Source organism: Balaenoptera borealis (assembly GCF_965194805.1).
Source record: "Balaenoptera borealis genome assembly, chromosome: 7".
NCBI lineage: Eukaryota > Metazoa > Chordata > Mammalia > Artiodactyla > Balaenopteridae > Balaenoptera > Balaenoptera borealis.
Window position 1 is genome coordinate 10,647,465 of NC_138864.1, and position 18,896 is coordinate 10,666,360.

The 18,896-nt window shown below is 37.4% G+C and overlaps 1 protein-coding gene across 2 annotated transcripts in view; it reads left to right on the forward strand.

The window, feature by feature from the left end:
* Window positions 1-18,896, forward strand: part of LANCL2 (LanC like glutathione S-transferase 2) — a 61,549-nt gene that overhangs the window by 20,314 nt on the left and 22,339 nt on the right. For both annotated transcript variants that reach the window (XM_082399633.1, XM_082399632.1), the window contains exons 3-4: window positions 16,780-16,987; window positions 17,863-18,010. In XM_082399633.1, coding sequence (XP_082255759.1) covers window positions 16,780-16,987; window positions 17,863-18,010 — 356 coding nt within the window. The remainder of the gene's footprint in view (window positions 1-16,779; window positions 16,988-17,862; window positions 18,011-18,896) is intronic.

An 18,896-nucleotide genomic window follows, 5' to 3' on the forward strand; every position in this document is an offset into this window, starting at 1 on the left:
AGTGGCAGAGCCGGTGAAGAAAGACAAAGGATCCAGGGGTGGCAAAATCTGTCCCACCATTCCCCACTTTGCCAATTAACGAGTAATTATTCCCGGAAGGAGTGAGACACACCCTTTTCCTCCAATGGAGTGTTGGTACCATTTGTTGAAATGACCTTTTGTTCAACAAAAGGGGGATCTTTTGAGGGTGTATCTGAGTGCAAAGTGGGCAAGTAATGCTGGACAAAGCAGAGAAAAAAGGTACTTAGGGTATACAGGGAACAGGTTTTATTTTAGACTTTGTAAAAAAGCACTATTCTGAAAAAGAGGGGATTAACTTACGAAGCAGAAGCTGCATTCCTGGTGGCACTGGCTAATGGTGTAGGTAAGGAGAGAAACAGCAATGATAGGGGCCCTCCTCAAACAAGAAAGAATATGAGACTCAAAGGAAATCTGGCTACCAAAAGTCATCATTTATTAACTAAACTGTTCATCACTTACTAAGAAGAGGATGCCTTTCAGATTACAACCACCCTAACCATTTTCCTCTTCCTGTTAATAGTTGATCCAGAAAAATCCATCTGTTTTGAATTTAAGAAAAAAAATCAACAATTATTTACATAATGTTAGGAAAAAGAAAAAAGAAAATCAGATTTTGTCAGCAGAAGAAAACACACCAGGAAAATTCTACTACAAGATGGAGAAAAAGGGCAGCACTTTCAACATTAATTTTGTAAGTTAATTATGCAGTATAGTCACAGTGCAGAAATAAAGTAACTCAGAGAAGAGATGGCAAGACAGAAAGGTGATGTGAAATAAGAATTGACAGAACTAAGAAGAGAAATTAAAGGAAAAGGCAAAATCACTTCAGAAATGAGGACCAAATTGCAAGGAGTTGAAGAAAGAACTGGCACCACAGAAGACACAGCAATACCATAAAAGGAAGAAAATCAAACTGGAGAAAAACTTCCAGTTTCTGGTCTGATGTGTAAGGAGTTTAGAAGTCACCACTTTGTCCTAACAAGTTAAAAACTGAACTAACTGAAAAATCAATAAAGTTTCTAATATCCATCAGAGAAGTGGGGTTACATGACAAACGACTACACCAAAAATAGCAATAGACAGGGAGATTCAGAAAATGAGAGTTTACTGGAGCAGAGACCTACAAGGAGAAACCTCCACAGGAGCCTAAACTGTAATTGATTAATTGCTAGAAGCTCAGTGTGGGCAAATATGAGAGTTAAAAAAACTCTAGGAGGACCCAGTCACAGGGAGTCATCCACACTTTTGTGAGGTTAACTTCGGAGTTATCCCAGGTCCTCACTGTGAATATTGGAGAAAAATCCCCTCATGCCTCTGGTTGCGGGAGGGGAAAAGGAACCATTTTGAAATATGCTAGAGCATTCTGTTCTTAACAAGGCCAGCCTTCAGGAGAAACTATTTTACCAGAGCCTCGCCTACTGGAGTTTTATCAGAAACTACCCTACCTGGAGGAAGGGTAGTAGCCAACTCCAGCTCCCTCTAGCCATTCTGTCCAACCTAAGGGGAAGAAGACACTGAGAAGCACTGGTGGAGTTCATGGTCCAGGGGCACATGTTCATCAAAACACTGAGATCTGGTCATAGGACCATAGAACGCTTCCACTCCCCCACTCCTTACCACTCCATTACTAGAGGACTATTTGTGCAGTTTCTTTTACCCAGTACATTATGTCCACCTTTCAATAAAAAAATTACAAGACATACTGAAAGGCAAAAACAAACCAGTTTGAGGAGACTAAACAAACATCAGAACCAGAATGAGATATGGCAGGAATGTTGGAATTATCAAACCAGGAATTTTTAAATACTATGATGATATGCTAAGGATTTAATGAAAAAAGTAGACAACCTGCAAGAACCCATGGATAATGTAAGCAGAGAGATGTAAATCCTAAGAAGGAATTGAACATAAATGCTAGAAATCAAATACACTATAACAAATGAAGAATTCCTTTGATGGGCTCATTTAGTAGACTAGACACAGCTAGGGCAAGAATCACTGAGCTTGAGGATATGGCAGTAGAAACTTCTAAAACTGAAAAAAAGCTGAAAAAAACCCCCAAAAAACCAATATCCAAGAACTAGGGAACAATGACAGAAGGTTTAACACTTGTGAAATGGTAATACCAGAAGGAAAAGAAACAGAATCAGAAACAATATTTGAAACAATAATGACCAGGAATTTTTCCAAATTAATATACACTAAACCACAGGTCCAGGAAGCTCAGAGAATACCAAAGAGGATAAATGCCAAAAACAAAGAACAAAGAAACAAAAAACCTGCATCTAGGCATGTAATATCCAAACTTCATAAAACCAAAGATAAAAAATCTTGAAAGAGATACATGCTCCCCAGTGTTCATTGCAGCTCTATTTACAATAGCCAGGTCATGGAAGCAACCTAATGTCCATTGACAGAGGAATGGATGAAGAGGCTGTGGTACATATATACAATGGAATATTACTCAGCCATAAAAAAGAATGAAATAATGCCTTTCGCAGCAACATGGATGGACCTAGAGATTGTCATACTGAGTGAAGTAATTCACACAGAGAAAGACAAATATCTTTTTTTTTTTAAACATCTTTATTGAAGTATAATTGCCTTACAATGGTGTGTTAGCTTCTGCTTTATAACAAAGTGAATCAGTTATACATATACAATATGTTCCCATTTCTCTTCCCTCTTGCATCTCCCTCCCTCCCACCCTCCCCATCCCACCCCTCTAGGTGGTCACAAAGCACCGAGCTGATCTCCCTGTGCTATGCGGCTGCTTCCCACTAGCTATCTATTTTACATTTGGTAGTGTATATATGTCCATGACATTCTCTTACCCTGTCACATCTCACCCCACCCCCTCCCCATATCCTCAAGTCCATTCTCTAATAGGTCTGTGTCTTTATTCCCGTCTTGCCACTAGGTTCTTCATGGCCTTTTTTTTTTTTTCCTTAGATTCCGTATATATGTGTTAGCATACTGTATTTGTTTTTCTCTTTCTGACTTACTTCACTGTGTATGACAGATTCTAACTCCATCCACCTCATTACAAATACCTCCATTTCATTTCTTTTTATGGCTGAGTAATATTCCATTGTACATATGTGCCACATCTTCTTTATCCATTCATCTGTCGATGGACATTTAGGTTGCTTCCATGTCCTGGCTATTGTAAATAGAGCTGCAATGAACATTGTGGTACATGACACTTTTTAAGACAAATATCTTATTGCTTATATGCGGAATCTAAAAAAAAAGGGTACAAATGAACTTATTTACAAAACAAATAGAGTCATAGATGTAGAAAACAAACTTATGATTACCAGAGGGGAAAGGGGGGAGGGAGGGATAAATTGGGAGATTGGGGTTGACATGTACACACTACTATATATTAAAATAGATAACTAATAAGGACGTATTGTATAGCACAGGGAACTCTACTTAATACTCTGTAATGGCCTATATGGGAGAAGAATCTAAAAAAGAGTGGATATATGTATAACTGATTCACTTTGCTGTACAACTGAAACTAACACAACATTGTAAATCACCTATATTCCAATAAAAAATTTTTTTAAAATCTTGGAAGAACACGAAAAAACTGCCCTATTATAGAAAAGCAAGGATCAGAATTACACCAGACTTCTGTTCAGCAACAATGTAAGCAAGATAAGAGTGGGGTGAAATACTTAAAGTATTGAGAGTTAAAAAATAAATAAATAAAAATCCTAGAATTTTGTACCTTGCAAAATTATCCTTAAAAGTGAAGGAGAAATAAAAGCTTTCTCAAACAAAAATCAAGGGAATTTGTGGCCATTAGACTTGATTTTCAAGAAATGGTAAGCCAAATCCTTCTGAGAAGGAAAATGGTATCGGTTAGATACTTGGATCTATGTTAAAAAAGGGAAGAACTTCAGAGTATGAATAAGTGAAGGCAAAGTAAAAACTTTTCTTATTCTCAGATGATTTAACAGATCAAAATGTGTGTTCAAAAATAATAGCAATAATGTGTTCAATTACATATGCTTAAGTATATGTTTATATGTATGCATATATTTATATGTTTATATGTACATATTATGTATAAATAAAATGAATGACAGCAAGATACAAGAGGTAGGAGGAAGGAATTAGGAATATTTTATTATTATAAGGTACTTGCTCTACCCATGAAGTGGTACAGTAATATTTGAAAGTGGAGTGGGATTAAACAAGAAAAAAATCACATCATATAAATAGATGCAGAAAAAGCATTTGACAAAATACAGTGGCTATTCATGATTAAAAAATCTCAGCAAACTATGAATAGACGGGAACATCTTCAACTTGGTTAAGAACATCCACAAAAAAACGTACATTGTATTTAATGGTAAAGCACTCAGAGCTTTCCTGCTAAGATCAGCAACAAGGTAAGGATGTTCCCTCTCACCACTGCTCTCAGCATCATATTTGAAGTCCTAGCTAATGTATTAAGACAAGAAAAGGAAATAAAAGGTGTATGGATGGGGGAGGAAGAAATAAAATTGCCTTTGCAGATCACATGCTGTTCTATGTAGAAAATCAGAAAGAATCAACAACAAAATAATCTCCTGGAACTACTAAACAGTTATAGCAGGGTTGCAGGATATGAGGTAAATATACAAAAGTCAATTGCTTTATTATATACCAGCAATGAATAAGTGAAATTTGAAGTAGAAAACACAATAGTGTTTACATTAGCATCCCCCCAAAATACTTAGGTATAAGTCTAACAAAATATATGCAAAATCTATCTGAGGTAAACTACAAAACTCTTAATGAAAGATATCAAAGGGGAACTAAAGAGAGATATTCCATATTCTTGGATAGGAAGACTCAATATTGTCAAGATGTCAATTCGTCCCAACTTGATCTATAGATTCAATGCAGTGCCAATCAAAATTCCAGCAGGTTATTTTGTGTATATCAATAGACTGATTCTAAAGTTTATATGGAGAAGAAAGATACCCAGAATATCCCACTCAATATTGAAGGAAAAGAACAAAGTTGGGGACATGACACTATCTGACTTTAAGACTTATAAGACTTATAAGCTACAATAACCAAACCAGTGTAGTACTGGTGAAAGAGTAGAACAGAATAGAGAGCCCAGATATAGACCCACATAAATATAGCTACTGATCTTTGACAAAGGAGCAAAGGCAATGCAGTGTAGTGAAGATGGTCATTTCAACAAATGGTCCTAGAGCAACTGGGCATCCACATGTAACGAATGAATCTAGATACCTTTCAAAAGAATTAGCTCAAAATGGATCATAAACCTAAACATAAAATTCAAGACTATAAAAGTCCTAGAAGATAACACAGGAAAAAACATAGGTGGCCTTTGGTATGGCACTGACTTTTTAGATACAACACCAAAGATGTGATCTGTGAAAGAAATACAGGCATACTTTGGGGATATTGTGGGTTCAGTTCCAGACTACCACAATAAAGTGAGTATTGCAATAAAGTGAGTCATATGAATTTTTTCGTTTCTCAGTGCATATAAAAGTTATGTTTACAGTACATTGTGCAATAGTATCACGTCCAGAAAGAACAATGTACATATGTTAATTTTAAAATATTGCTAAAAAATGCTAACCATCATCTAAGCATTCAGTGAGTCAGTCTTTTTTGCTGGTTGAGGGTTTGAAATATTGTGAGAATTGCCAAAATGTGACACAGAGACACAAAGTGAGCAAATCCTATTGGAAAAATGACTCTGACAGACTTGCTCAATTCATAGTTGCCACAAAACTACAATTTGCAAAAAACACAACATCTGGGAAGTGCAATAAAGTGAAGCACAGTGAAATGAGGTATCCCTGTAAATGATAATCTGGGCTTTTTTAAAATTAAAAACTACCTGCAAAAGAGAATGAGACAAGCCACTGACAAGGAAAACATAATTGCAAAAGACATATCTGATAATGGACTTTTACCCAGCATAAACAAAGAACTCTTAAAGCTTAACAGTAAGAAATGAACAACCTTATTACAGAATAGGCAAAATGCATGAGCAGACACCTCACCAGAAAAGATATACAGATGGCAAGTAAGTGTATACGAAGATGTTCAACGTCTTATGTCATTACAGAATTGCCAAAATTCAAAACACTGACAGTACCAAATGCTGGTGACAACGTGCAACAACTAGAACTCTCATTTACCGCTGGTGGAAATGCAAAATAGTCAGACACACTGGAAGACAGTTCAGAAGTTTTTAACACAACTAAACATACCCTTACCATATGTGCCAGCAATTGTGCTCTTTTTTACCCAAATGAACTGAAAACTTAGGCCCACCAAAAAACCTGCACATGAATGTTTATAGCAACTGTATTCATAATTGTCAAAAGTTTGAAGTAACCAAGATGTCCTTCAATGGGTGAGTGAATAAATAAATGGTGCATCCAAACAAGGAAACACTATACAGACTTAAAAGGAAGTGTGCCACAAAAAGACATGGAGGAAACGTAAATGTATATTTCTGGGCTTCCCTGGTGGCACAGTGGTTAAGAATCCTCCTGCCAGTGCAGGGGACACGGGTTCCAGCCCTGGTCCAGGAAGATCCCACATGCCGCGGAGCAACTAAGCCCATGCGCCACAACTACTGACCCTGTACTCTAGAGCCCACGAGCCACAGCTGCTGAGCCTGCGTGCCACAACTACTGAAGCCCGCACGCCTAGAGCCCATGCTCCACAACAAGAGAAGCTACCACAATGAGAAGCCTGTGCACCACAACGAAGAGTAGCCCCCACTCGCAGCAACTAGAGAAAGCCCACGCACAGCAATGTAGACCCAATGCAGCCAAAAAATTAATTAATTAATTAAAATTTTAAATTGTATATTTCTAATTGAAAGAAGACATTCTGTAAAGGCTACATACTATGTGATTCCAACTATATGATATTCTGGAGAATGTATAACTGTGAAGACAATAAAAATGGTTAGTGGTTTCAGTGAGCTAGAGGGTGAAGGACAGATGAATAGGTAGAGCACAGAGGATATTCAGGACAGTGAAACTGCTCTGGATCATTGTACAGTAGTGGATACATCTCATTATACATTTGTCCAGACCCACAGAATGTACAACACCAAGAGTGTACCGTAATAAAAACTATGGGCTTTTGGTGAAAATGATGTGTCAGTGTCAATTCATCAATTGTAGGAAATGTATCACTGTGGTGTGGGATGTTAGTAGTTGAGGAGGAGGTATATGACAGAAATATCAACAGGGAGAAAATCACATTGGTATCAAACCTCTAAGTGGCCACATTCAGAAGTTCACCAGCAGGGGCTTCCCTGGTGGTCCAGTGGTTAAGTATCCATGCTCCCAATACAGGGGACCTGGGTTCGATCCCTGGTCAGGGAACTAGATCCTGCATGCCGCAGCTAAGATCCCATGTGCTGCAGCTAAGACCCGGCACAGCCAAATAAATAAATAAATATTTTTTAAAAAAGAAGTTCACCAGCATCCTACAAGATACTCAAGGAATGAAAATATGAAGATAAGATGTTAAATCCAGCTAGGTTACTGCCCTCCAGGCATATGAAATATAACAAAAGGTATAACAGGAACCTAGGAAATATTTTTATCAAGAGCATTCCAGAGGACTCTACTAGTGTAGTAGTTGACAAACAGTGGCTCATGGACCAAATCTGGGATACAGCCTGTTTGTTCACAGGCCTTGAACCAAGAAGGGTTTTTATTTATATTCTTAAGAATTTTGAAATAAAAGAAAACCCAGCAGTGACTAAATGTGGCCCTTGAAGCCTAACCTAAAGTTTATTATCTGGCCTTTTATGGAAAAAAAATTTGCTGATTCCTGTATTAGAGGACTAGCCAAGATATGATTGAGGTAATGGGCATAATTTTATAGTGACATTAATTAGGAACAGAGGTTTGCAGATAGGGGAAGAAGGGCACAAAAACATAAATGAAATCGGGAAGCCTTAAAACAGAGGAAATTTTAGGGACTTCCCTGGTGGTCCAGTGGTTAAGAATCTCCCTTCCAATGCAGGGGACACGGGTTCAATCCCAGGTTGGGGAACTAAGATCCCACGTGTCGCAGGGTAACTAAGCCCATGTGCCGCAACTCCTGAGCCCATGTGCTCTAGAGCTCGTGCACCACAGCTAGAGAGCCCACACACCACAACTGCTGAGCCTGTGCACTCTGGAGCCCGCATGCCTCAAGTAGAGAGCCTGCGTGCTGTAGAGCCCTAGCATCACAACTTAGAAGCCCGCGCACCACAACGAAAGTTTCCGCATGCCACAGTGAAGATCCCACATGCTGCAACTAAGACCCAATGCAGCCAAATAAATAAATAAATAGAGGAAATTTTAGAAATCACATGACTATTTTTCACTCTACAAAAATTTATTTCACAATGTAACTGAAATGGATAATTCTCTGTGAATGCATAATCTACCAAACCTGACCCTAGAAGAGATAGGACATGTAAACAGACAAAATTCCAAATAAAAATTTGAGAATGTTGTCAAATATCTACCCAAAAATTTCACTGGGAAATTTTACCAAACCTTTACTAACGGACAGGAAATCCTTAGGGGTGACAACAGTAAAATGGTGGAATAGGAGTTTTCTACTATCTTCTTCCCCAAAGAACACTGATTTTGATAATTATACACAGATGAGAGTACCTTTCTGGGACCCAAGAGTCCAGTGGAGGAGTTACACAATACCATTGGGGGGGGGGGGAACACAAAACAAAAACTGAGATTGGACACATTGAAAAGGGTAAGAGGAAAATTTTCACTTCACCTGTGTCACCGCATCCCCAAGGTGGCACAGCTTAGTGCCAAGAGAGACACATTCAGCCTGTGATTTCTCCTACAGGGGAAAGTGAGAACATGTGAGTGAGTGCCTGGCTTCCCCAGCTATGTGGGAAGCTACAAAGGATACCCACTTCTTTCTCATCCCTTTCAGAATACAGAGGAGATCTGCTTGACCAAGGGGCAAGGAAAGGCTGAGAGCATAGCAGCCAGGGCTCAGAATTCAACAAGGGATGCAGGTCCACTGGCCACTTTGCAGACTCCATCAGGAAGCCTGCCTGTGAGCCACTGGGGACACCTCACCAGTGTATCCCCCAGTTAGCCCATGGTTACCTCCAACGTTCTGCATTCCTCACCCACACACTGACCCACCCCATAACTGTGTGTGCCCTTGAGGGCAGTGTGTGCAAACCTCAGTGGACAGTTAGTGAGCATGGGCAGAAAGCTGGCCCAACCCTGCAGAATTGGGAGAAGGCATAGACACTTGAGCATCCCTCACTGCCCTAGGGAAAGCAAACAGGAGACTGTCAGCACTCAGCCTGGCTTTGTGGAATCAGGAGAAGGCATACAGTCTTAAGAATTCTCCCCTAACAGGGAACAAAAAGTGTGGAGCAGGCATGTCCATAGAGAAGGCCTGAGAAAGCCTGAGAATCTGTAGTAAGGCTGACAGAAGACATTTCATTCCTGAAGGCTATCAGTAAAGACTGGAGGAGGTGACTGCATCTTCAAATGCTAAGATGGCAACACAAGACTTCAAGGAAAATGAAAGATCAAGGCAATATAACAACACTAATAATTTATAATTTTATAATAATAATTTGCCAGTAACCACCCCCAGAGAAATGGAGGTTTATGGTATGCCTGATAAAGAATTCAAATTAGAGGACCCTGGTGGTCCATTGGTTAAGAATCCGCCTTCCAATGCAGGGGACATATTAATGAAATCAGGAAAACCATACATAAACAAAACAAGAAGTTTAAGAGAGAGAACCAAAAACGAAGTGCAGAGCTGAAGAATATAAATGAATGACATGAAAAGTGCAATAGAGAGTAGCAGCAGCAGCAGAATGAATCAACAAGAAAAAAAAATCTGAACTTGAAGGCAGGTCATCTGTGATTAACCAGTCAGAGCAGAAAAAAGTAAAAAGGATGAATAAAAGTAAAGAAAGGTTACATGAATTAAGGGACATCATCAAGTAAAGCAATTAATGCATTATAGGAGTCACAGAAGGAAAAACAGGGAGAAAGGGGCAGAAAGTTTATTTAAAGAAATAATGGCTGACAATTTTCCAAATCTGGGGAGAGAGTTCATGATGTCCATAATTTCCCATACAGATTCATCCCAAAGAGGACTTTACTGAGACACGTTATAATAAAACTGTCTAAGACCAAAGACAGAGAATTTCCAAAGCAGGAAACAAAAATCTACTTACATACAAAGGAACCCCAAGAAAACTATCAGAAGATTTCTCAGCAGAAACTTTACAGGCGAGGAGAAAGTGGGTTGATGTATTCTAGGTACTTAAAGAAAAAAAAAATGCCAACCAAAAATACTATACCTGGCACGCTGTCCTTCAGAAATGAAGGAGAAATACTTTCACAAGCAAACAAAAGCTGAGGGAGTTCATCACAACTAAACCTGCCTTACAAGAAATGTTGAAATGAGTTCTTCAAGCTGAAACAAAAGGATGCTAATTAGTAACATGAAAATATAAAACATACTGTTATAAGCAAGTGTGTAGTCAAATCCAAATACTATAGTAATGTAATATGGTCATGTAGTACTTAATTTTACTACAAAGGTTTTAACAGAAGTATTAAAATTAACTATAGCTACAATAATTTTTTAGTGGGTATACAACATAAGATATGTAAATTTGTGATGTCAGAAACATAAGATGTTGGGGGAGGGGAGGAGAGTTTTTGTACTAGCTTAAAATAGAATGTTGTAAGATGTTTTATGTAAATCTCATAGTAACTACAAAGCAAAAACCTGTAGTAGATACACAAGCAATTGTTAAAAAAAAAAAAGGAATTGAAGCATACCAATAGAGAAGATCATCAAATCGCAAGGGAAGACAGCTAAAGAGCAAGAAAGGAACTATGGAACAGCCAGAAAAATAATAAGACAGCATTAGTAAGTCCTTACATTATCAGTAAGTACTTTAAATCTAAATGGCTTAAATTCTCAAATCAAAGACAGAGTGGTTGAATGGATAAGAAAAACTATATGCTGCTTACAAGAGACTCATGTCAGCTTTATGAACATAGGCTGAAAGTGAAGAGACGGGAAGTTATATTCCATGCAACTAGAAACCAAAATAGAGCAGGAGTAGGTATACTTATGTCAGAACAAATAGACTTTAACTTCAAAAACTTTAACAAGAAGCAAAGAAGGTCATTATATAATGATAAAGGAGTCAATTCATCAAGATAATATAACTGTTGTAAATACATATGCACCTAGAAATATAGTGAATACTAACAGTTCTGAAGGGGAAAATACACAACAATGCAACAATAATAGGGGACTTCAAGATCCCTCTTCTAACATTGGACAGGTCATCCGCATTATCAGTAGGAAACATTAGAATTGAGCTATGCGTTAGACCAAATGGATCTAACAGACATATACAGAATATTGCATTCAGTAGCAGCAGAACACATTCTTCTCAAGTGCACACAGAACGTTCCTCAAGATGATCATGTGTTACAACTCAGAACAAGTCTCAACGAATTTAAGAAGATAGAAGTTACATCAAGTATCTTTTCCAGCCACAATGGTAAGAAACTAGAAATCTGTAATAGTAGGAAAACTGGAAAATTCATAACTATGTGGATATTAAACAAAAAGCTCCTGAACAACCAGTGGGTCAAAGAATAATCAAAGGAATAGCAAAAAATATCTTGAAACAAATGAAGATGGGAGCACAACATATTAAAACTTAACAGGATGTAGCAGAAGCAGTTCTAAGAGGGAAGTACCTTGCAGTAAACAACTACATTAAGAGAAAAGAAGGGTCTCAAATAAAGAACCTAACTTTACACCTCAAGGAACTAGAAAAACAACAAACTAAAACCCAAAGATAGCAGAAAGGAGATAAGAAAGGTAGAGCAGAAATAAGTGAAATAGAAACCAGAAAGCAGTGGAAAAGATCAGTGAAACTAAGAGTTGGTTTTTGAGTAAATAAACAAAATAGGCAATTTACCAAGCCTAGCTGAGAAAACAAGAGAGAAGATCCAAGTAAATAAAATCTGAAGTAAAAGAGAAGACATTATACTTGATACCACAGAAATACGAAGGATCATAAAACACTACTATGAACAATTATAAACCAACAAATTGGATAACCCAGAAGAAATGGATCAGCTCCTAGAAACATACAGCCTACCAAAACTGAATCATGAAGAAATAGAAACTCTAAACAGACCAATAATGAATAAAGAGATGGAATCAGTAACCAAAAACCTCCCAACAAAAGCCTAGGACCTGATGATTTTACTGGTGAATTCTGTCAGACATTTAAAGAATTAATACCAGTCCCTCTCACACTGTTCCAAAACAGCTGAAGGAAAGAAGAAAACTAAAGGTCAGTATCTCTGATGAACCACAGATACAAAAATCCTCAAGAAAATACTAACAAACACAATTCAAGAGCACATTAAAAGAACGTGCATGATCAGTGGGTTTTATCCCAGGGATGCTAGGATGTTTCAACATACACAAGTCAATAAATATAATACACAACATTAACAGAATGGAGGATAAAAATCATGATCATCTCAATAGATGCAGAAAAAGCATTTGATAATACTCAACATACTTTCATAATAAAAACTCAAATTTGGTACAGAAAGAATGTACCTCAGCATCATAAAAGCAACATATGATAAGCCCACAGCTATCGTCATGCTCAAGGATACTCGTACTCGGCTAACAATACTCAGTGTTTCCTCTAAGATCTAGAACCAGACAAGGACTCTCAATCTTGCCACTTCCTAACATAGTACTGAAAATTCTAGGGGGGAGCAATTAAGGCCTGCCCAAAAATAAATAAATAAATAAATAAAAGGCATCCAAATCAGAAGAAGTAAAATTGCTTCTGCTTGCAGATGACATAATCTTATATGTAAAGAACCCTGAAGATCCACCAAAAAAATTTGTTAGAACTGATAAATTCAGCAGAGTTGCAGTGTATAAAATCAATATACAAAAATCAGTTTTTTCTATACATTAACAAACTATTGAAGAAAGAAACTAAGAAAACAATTCTGTTTACAATAGCATGAAAGAAAAATACTTAAGAATAAATTTAATCAAAGAGGTAGAAGACCTGTACACTGAAAATTATAAGACATTGATGAAAGGAATTGAAGCAGCTGCAAATAAATGGAAAAATATTCTTTGTTCATGGATTGGAAGCATTAATGTTGTTAAGATATCCATACTACCCAAAGTGATCTATAGATTTAATACAGTCTTTATCAAAATTCTAATGGTATTTTTCAGAGAAATTGAAAATCAATCCTACAGTTCATATAGAATTACAAAAGACCGAGAATAGCCAAAGCAATCTTGAGAAAGAAGAACAAAGCTGGTGGCATCACACTTACTGATTTTAAAGTATATTACAAAGGTATAGTAATCAAAGCAATATGTCACTGGCATAAAAACAGACACAGAGACCAGTGGAACAGAATAGAGAGCCCAGGAGGAAATCCATGCATAAATGGTTCATTAATTCTTGACAAAGCAACCAAGAACACACAGTGGGGAAAATTGCCTCTTCAATAAATGGTGATAACTGGATTGCCACGTGCAAAAGAATCAAACTGGATCCCTATCTTACACCGCTCTCAAAAATTAACTCAAAATGGATTAAAGACTTAAATATGTAAGGCCTGAAACCGTAAAACTCGTAGAAGAAAACAAAGGAAAAGCTCCTTGGGTCTTCGCAATGACTTTTTGGATATGACACCAACAGCACAGGCAATAACATAAAAAAATAAGCGGGAGTAGGTCAAGCTAAAAAGTTTCTGCACTGCAAGGGAAACAGTCGAAATGAAAAGGCAACTTTATAGAACAGGAGAAAATATTTGCAAGCCATATATCTGCTAAGAGGTTAGTATCCAAAGTATATTGGGAACTTATATAACTCAATAGCAAAAAATAAATAATCAATTAAAATACGGGCAAAGGACCTGAGTGAACATTTTTCCAAAGAAGACATATATATGGCTGGGACATATATGAAAAAGTGTTCAACATCACTAGTTATCAGCAAAGTGCAAATCAAAACCACAGATATCACCTCACACCTATTAGGAAGGCTTTTATCAACAAGACAAGAGAGAACAAGTGTTGGTGAGGGTGTGGAGAAGAGGGGACCCTAGTACATGGTGGGAACATAAGTTGGTGCAGCCACTATGGAAAACAGTATGGAGGTTCCTCAAAAAATTAAAAATAGAACCATATGATCCAGCAGTCTCACTTCTGAGGAAGTCAGTATCTCAAAGAGATATCTGCACCCCCATGTTTATAGCAGCATTATTAACAATAGCCAAGATATGGGAGCAACCTTAATATCCATCCATCCTTGAATGGATAAAGAAGTTGTGATTGACCGATCGATCTCTCTAACTATATCTAATGGAATGTTATGCTGTCTATGAATGGAATGTTCAGCCACAAGAAAAAATGAAATCCTGTCATTTGTGACAATATGGATGGTCCTAGGGGATATTATGCTAAGTGAAAAGCCTGACAGAGAAGGACACAAACTGTATGATCTCACATACATATTAATTCTAAAACAAACAAACAAAATGTCAAACTCATGGAAACAATAGAATGGTGATTACCAGGGCTTGTGTGGTAGGGGAAATGGGGAAATGGTGGTCAAAGGGCATAAGCCTTCAGTTATAAGATATACCAGTTCTATAGATCTAATGTACAACCTGGGACTATATTGTATACTTGTAATTTGTATACTTGTAATCTGCTAAGAGAGTAGATTTTAAGCATTTTCATACACACACATACTGTATTGTATACTTGTATACTTGTTATCTGCTAAGAGAGTAGATCTTAAGCATTCTCATACACACACACACACACACACACACACACACACACACACACTGATAACTGTGTGTGATGATGGATGTGTTAACCTGATTGTGGTAATATTTCCACATTGTATGAAATCATCCTGTTGTACACTTTAATATATACAGTTTTATTTGTCAATTATACCTCAATAAAACTGGGGAAAAAGAAACAATAAACTAATAAAAAGAGACAGTTTTTTTTTAAAGAACAGGAAATCTCAGTGCTCCTCTTACAGTGTTTCAGAGAATAGGAAAATAAGGAATACGTCCCATTGTTTTATGAAGCAAGGTTAATACTGGTACTGAAACTGATATAAAGATCTACCAAAAAGAAAAAAAGAGAAAACATAGCTCAGTCTCACTAATTATTAATTTTGATAGTTATGGTGCTGTTTTGGCTTGTAAGAAAAAGATTCATATATTTTAGATTTTCATACTGAAGTATTCAGGGGCAGAATGTCATGATGACTTTTTTTTTAATACTTTACCCATCATCATTTACTTTAAAATACTTAAGCTTTGAATGTATATAACCATAGGTTTTTAGGTTCACAGGTTGACCAGATCATCATCCTATTTTTAGGGGTTTCTGAGTCAATCATGAAGTACTTGTAAACCTTTTATAGTGATTATTATGTTTGAAATTTGTAGGTATTTAACTTCTAACTTGTTTTCTATATGTTTATCATTTCAATTTTTTGAATACAGAAGACACTCAAGGAGATCATAAGCAATTCACATGGAGGGATTTTTTTTCAGGGCTTACAAATGTGCTACTTTTATATCTGTTTGACTCAATGTCTTTAAAAAAAATGGATAAAAAAAAAATGGATAATGACAAAAGAAGGACTTCTCAAAAAATATATGTCGGTGTTAAGAATTAATTTGAAAGGCAAGTAGGATACCCTGAATAGGAGAATTAAAGAAGAAGCTACCTATTTAGAGAAATTTGAAAAGCAAAATGAAAAATAATAAAAGTGAGAGTAGGATATCAGACAAAGAATATTAGAGAACCTCCATTCAAACATTAATAGATTTTTTTTTGGCCTTTTTACCATCATATCATTTCTTTAAATATTTTTCCCTACAGTATACTTTATTAGGTATATATTTATACAGATTCCTTTATTACTTATCTGCCACATTGACTTCTTGAGCCCAGGAGTAATAGCATGCTTCTTTCAGAAGTCATATAGATCATCCTCCATAGATTTTCAGAAAAAGACCCCTGTCTGGTTCCCTTGAGTAACCAGATGTGTTCTTTCATCTAAAATACGAAGTTTGAGTAGATGATAAGCTATGTCTTCTGAATTCACTACCTTACTCTGCATCATGTGGCTGTTCTGTAAACGGTTGGTTGGCCACTAAAGAAAATTGAAAAATTGTGAGAAATAGATAAATTAGAAAGAAGATGGTATAAAACTCAGAAAAGCAATCATGTAATTTGGCATAAGACAGAAGGACATTATTATATGAGAAGTAAGAAGAAAAGGATCCAGATTAGCTTATAATACAAAGGAGAATAAGTACAACCTGGAAACGAATGAAAATTAAAGGGGAATGAGTGGGAAGTCTTGTATTTCCCTTATCTAGGAGGTGGTGAATCATTGTGTCAGAACAGTTAGCAACATTTTAACTTGTTTGCAATTTTTTCTACACTGGGTTCTTTTTTCCCCCCATTTTTAAGAAACATATGTAATTTGTTTGATGTTACTCCTTCAGAAATGTAGGCTTTATGTAGGTTTTTCACGTAATCATGTAGTAATGTCCCGACAGTAAAAAGGAAAGACAATAATGCTTTTCTTTTGGGGGGGGGTGGTGATTATTCCAGGCATAGCCCTCTTGTACCTGCAGTTGTACAGGGTCACATGTGACCAGACCTATCTGCTCAGATCCCTGGATTACGTAAAGAGAACACTTCGGAATCTGAATGGCCGGAGGGTCACTTTCCTCTGTGGAGATGCTGGGCCCTTGGCCGTCGGAGCTGTGGTATATCATAAACTCAAAAGTGATTGCGAGTCCCAGGAATGCATTACAAAGTGAGTTTTTACAACTGGAAGTATTTTCTCCAAATTCTCAGTCTTGATGTAGAAAGAAACTCAAAAAACGAAAAATAATTTTTCTTTTAATTCACCTGCTCTTGCAGACAGTTCTCTCCAATAAGCGAAGAGTTTGTATTTTAATCTTGAGCATAATGGTGGGATTGTATGCTACCTTTCTATCCAAGCATGCGTTTGCCTTAATTTGAGGGAGGAATAGGCATGTTTTTTCCTAAATAATTTTTGGTTGCCTTCAACGCATGAAAATTACCTTATATGCCTTAGATTCTCTATAATAATTCAGTTATTCTTAGGTTCAATTGTTAGGAAACAATTAGAGAATATAAGCTTTTATTGTACCTATTGGTTTATATTCTCTTTTGAAGCAGCAGAAATCAGAGCTCACAGCCATGGTCTGGTGGAGTGTCTGGCAGGTGCTGGTCAGTTAATGTTTGTTAAAGTTGGGGTGACTCAAGCTAATTTTCAGGCATTGGCTACATTTTAGTAACATTTTTGTTAAAATTTGAAATCACTTTCTTGTAATTCTGGATTACAAAATTGGGTATCTTCTCGTATATGGTTTAGAGTATCTTCTCTTATATGCATATATCCTATACATTTTAGATATAAATGTAGAACTTTTGAACAGCAAGGTGTTTTGTCATTCATGTTGATATCTGAGAGAGAAGTTTTTGTTTGGTTTTGTAGTGGGGAAGTTTTCGTTGTTTTCCCTTTTTTTTGGTATTTTTAAAAATTAGTTTTAAATTAAAAATAGTAACAGATGGTTCCTAAAGTGACAGGGTTACTTGCAGTTTCAGGAAGAGGTACTTTAGACATTCTCTGTCTGGTAAAGCTGGATGTTTCTTGTTGGGTAGACTTTTGCAGCTCCAGAGAGCCATCGTCTGCCGAGATTCAGACCTTCCTGACGAGCTGCTTCAGGGCCGGGCAGGCTATCTGTACGCCTTACTCTACGTGAGCACGGAGATGGGGCCGGGCGCCGTGTGTGGGTCAGCTGTCAAAGAGGTACGGTGGGGTCCCGCCCCGGGGCGTCCTCTCCTGTCTGCCACACAGCCTGTCTGCTAGCAGAGACTTGTAGTAGTGGCTGGACTCTGCTTCTGGGTAGGAGTAACTTCCCAAGGCCACTCATAAAATTAATAAATTGCTCCTTTTTTCTCTTCCAGGGATGTTTTTTAAAAAACTTTGGGTCTGTATTAATTTAGCTGTCTTTACTAGAATCAAACAGCAGCGTCAAGAAGATAGAATGTTTATTTCTCTTTCAGGAGGTATCAGAACTGGTAGGCACACCAGGGGAATATGGCTAGGCACCAGCTTCTGTCTTGTTCTGCCTTATCCTAGGGCCGTGCCCTTACCTGCATGACCAGAGCTCGCTGAGCACCCCCAGCCCAGGGGGCGGTGAGGAAGTGGGAGAGGAGCAGCTTCCTTTTGAAGCCTGAGAACTAGAAGTTGCCCACCTCACTTCTGCTCCCATCCCACTTCCAGAACTCAGTCAGATGACCGTGTCCAGCTATTTGTATCTCTGAGGCCAGATGCCTCGCTAAAACTTGGGGCACTGTTACCAAAAGTGTGAGGGGAGAGAGGATATGAGGAAACAATTACTGTCTTTGCCGCGTAGTCATTCTAAAATCCTGCAACAGACCCCACTTCCTTAGCCTTTCATAAATAAAGCCAGTTCCTCCAGCCTTGGAAGATGTACAGTTATCCTTTAGTACCTGTTGGGGATTGGTTCCAGGACCCCCTTTGGATACTAGAATGCCGGGATGCTGAAGTCCCTTATATAAAGTGGTATATAGTATTTGCATATAAACTGTGCACATCCTCCCATGTACTTTAAATCATCTCTAGATTACTTATAATACCTAACACCATGTAAATGCTATGTAGAAAGTTG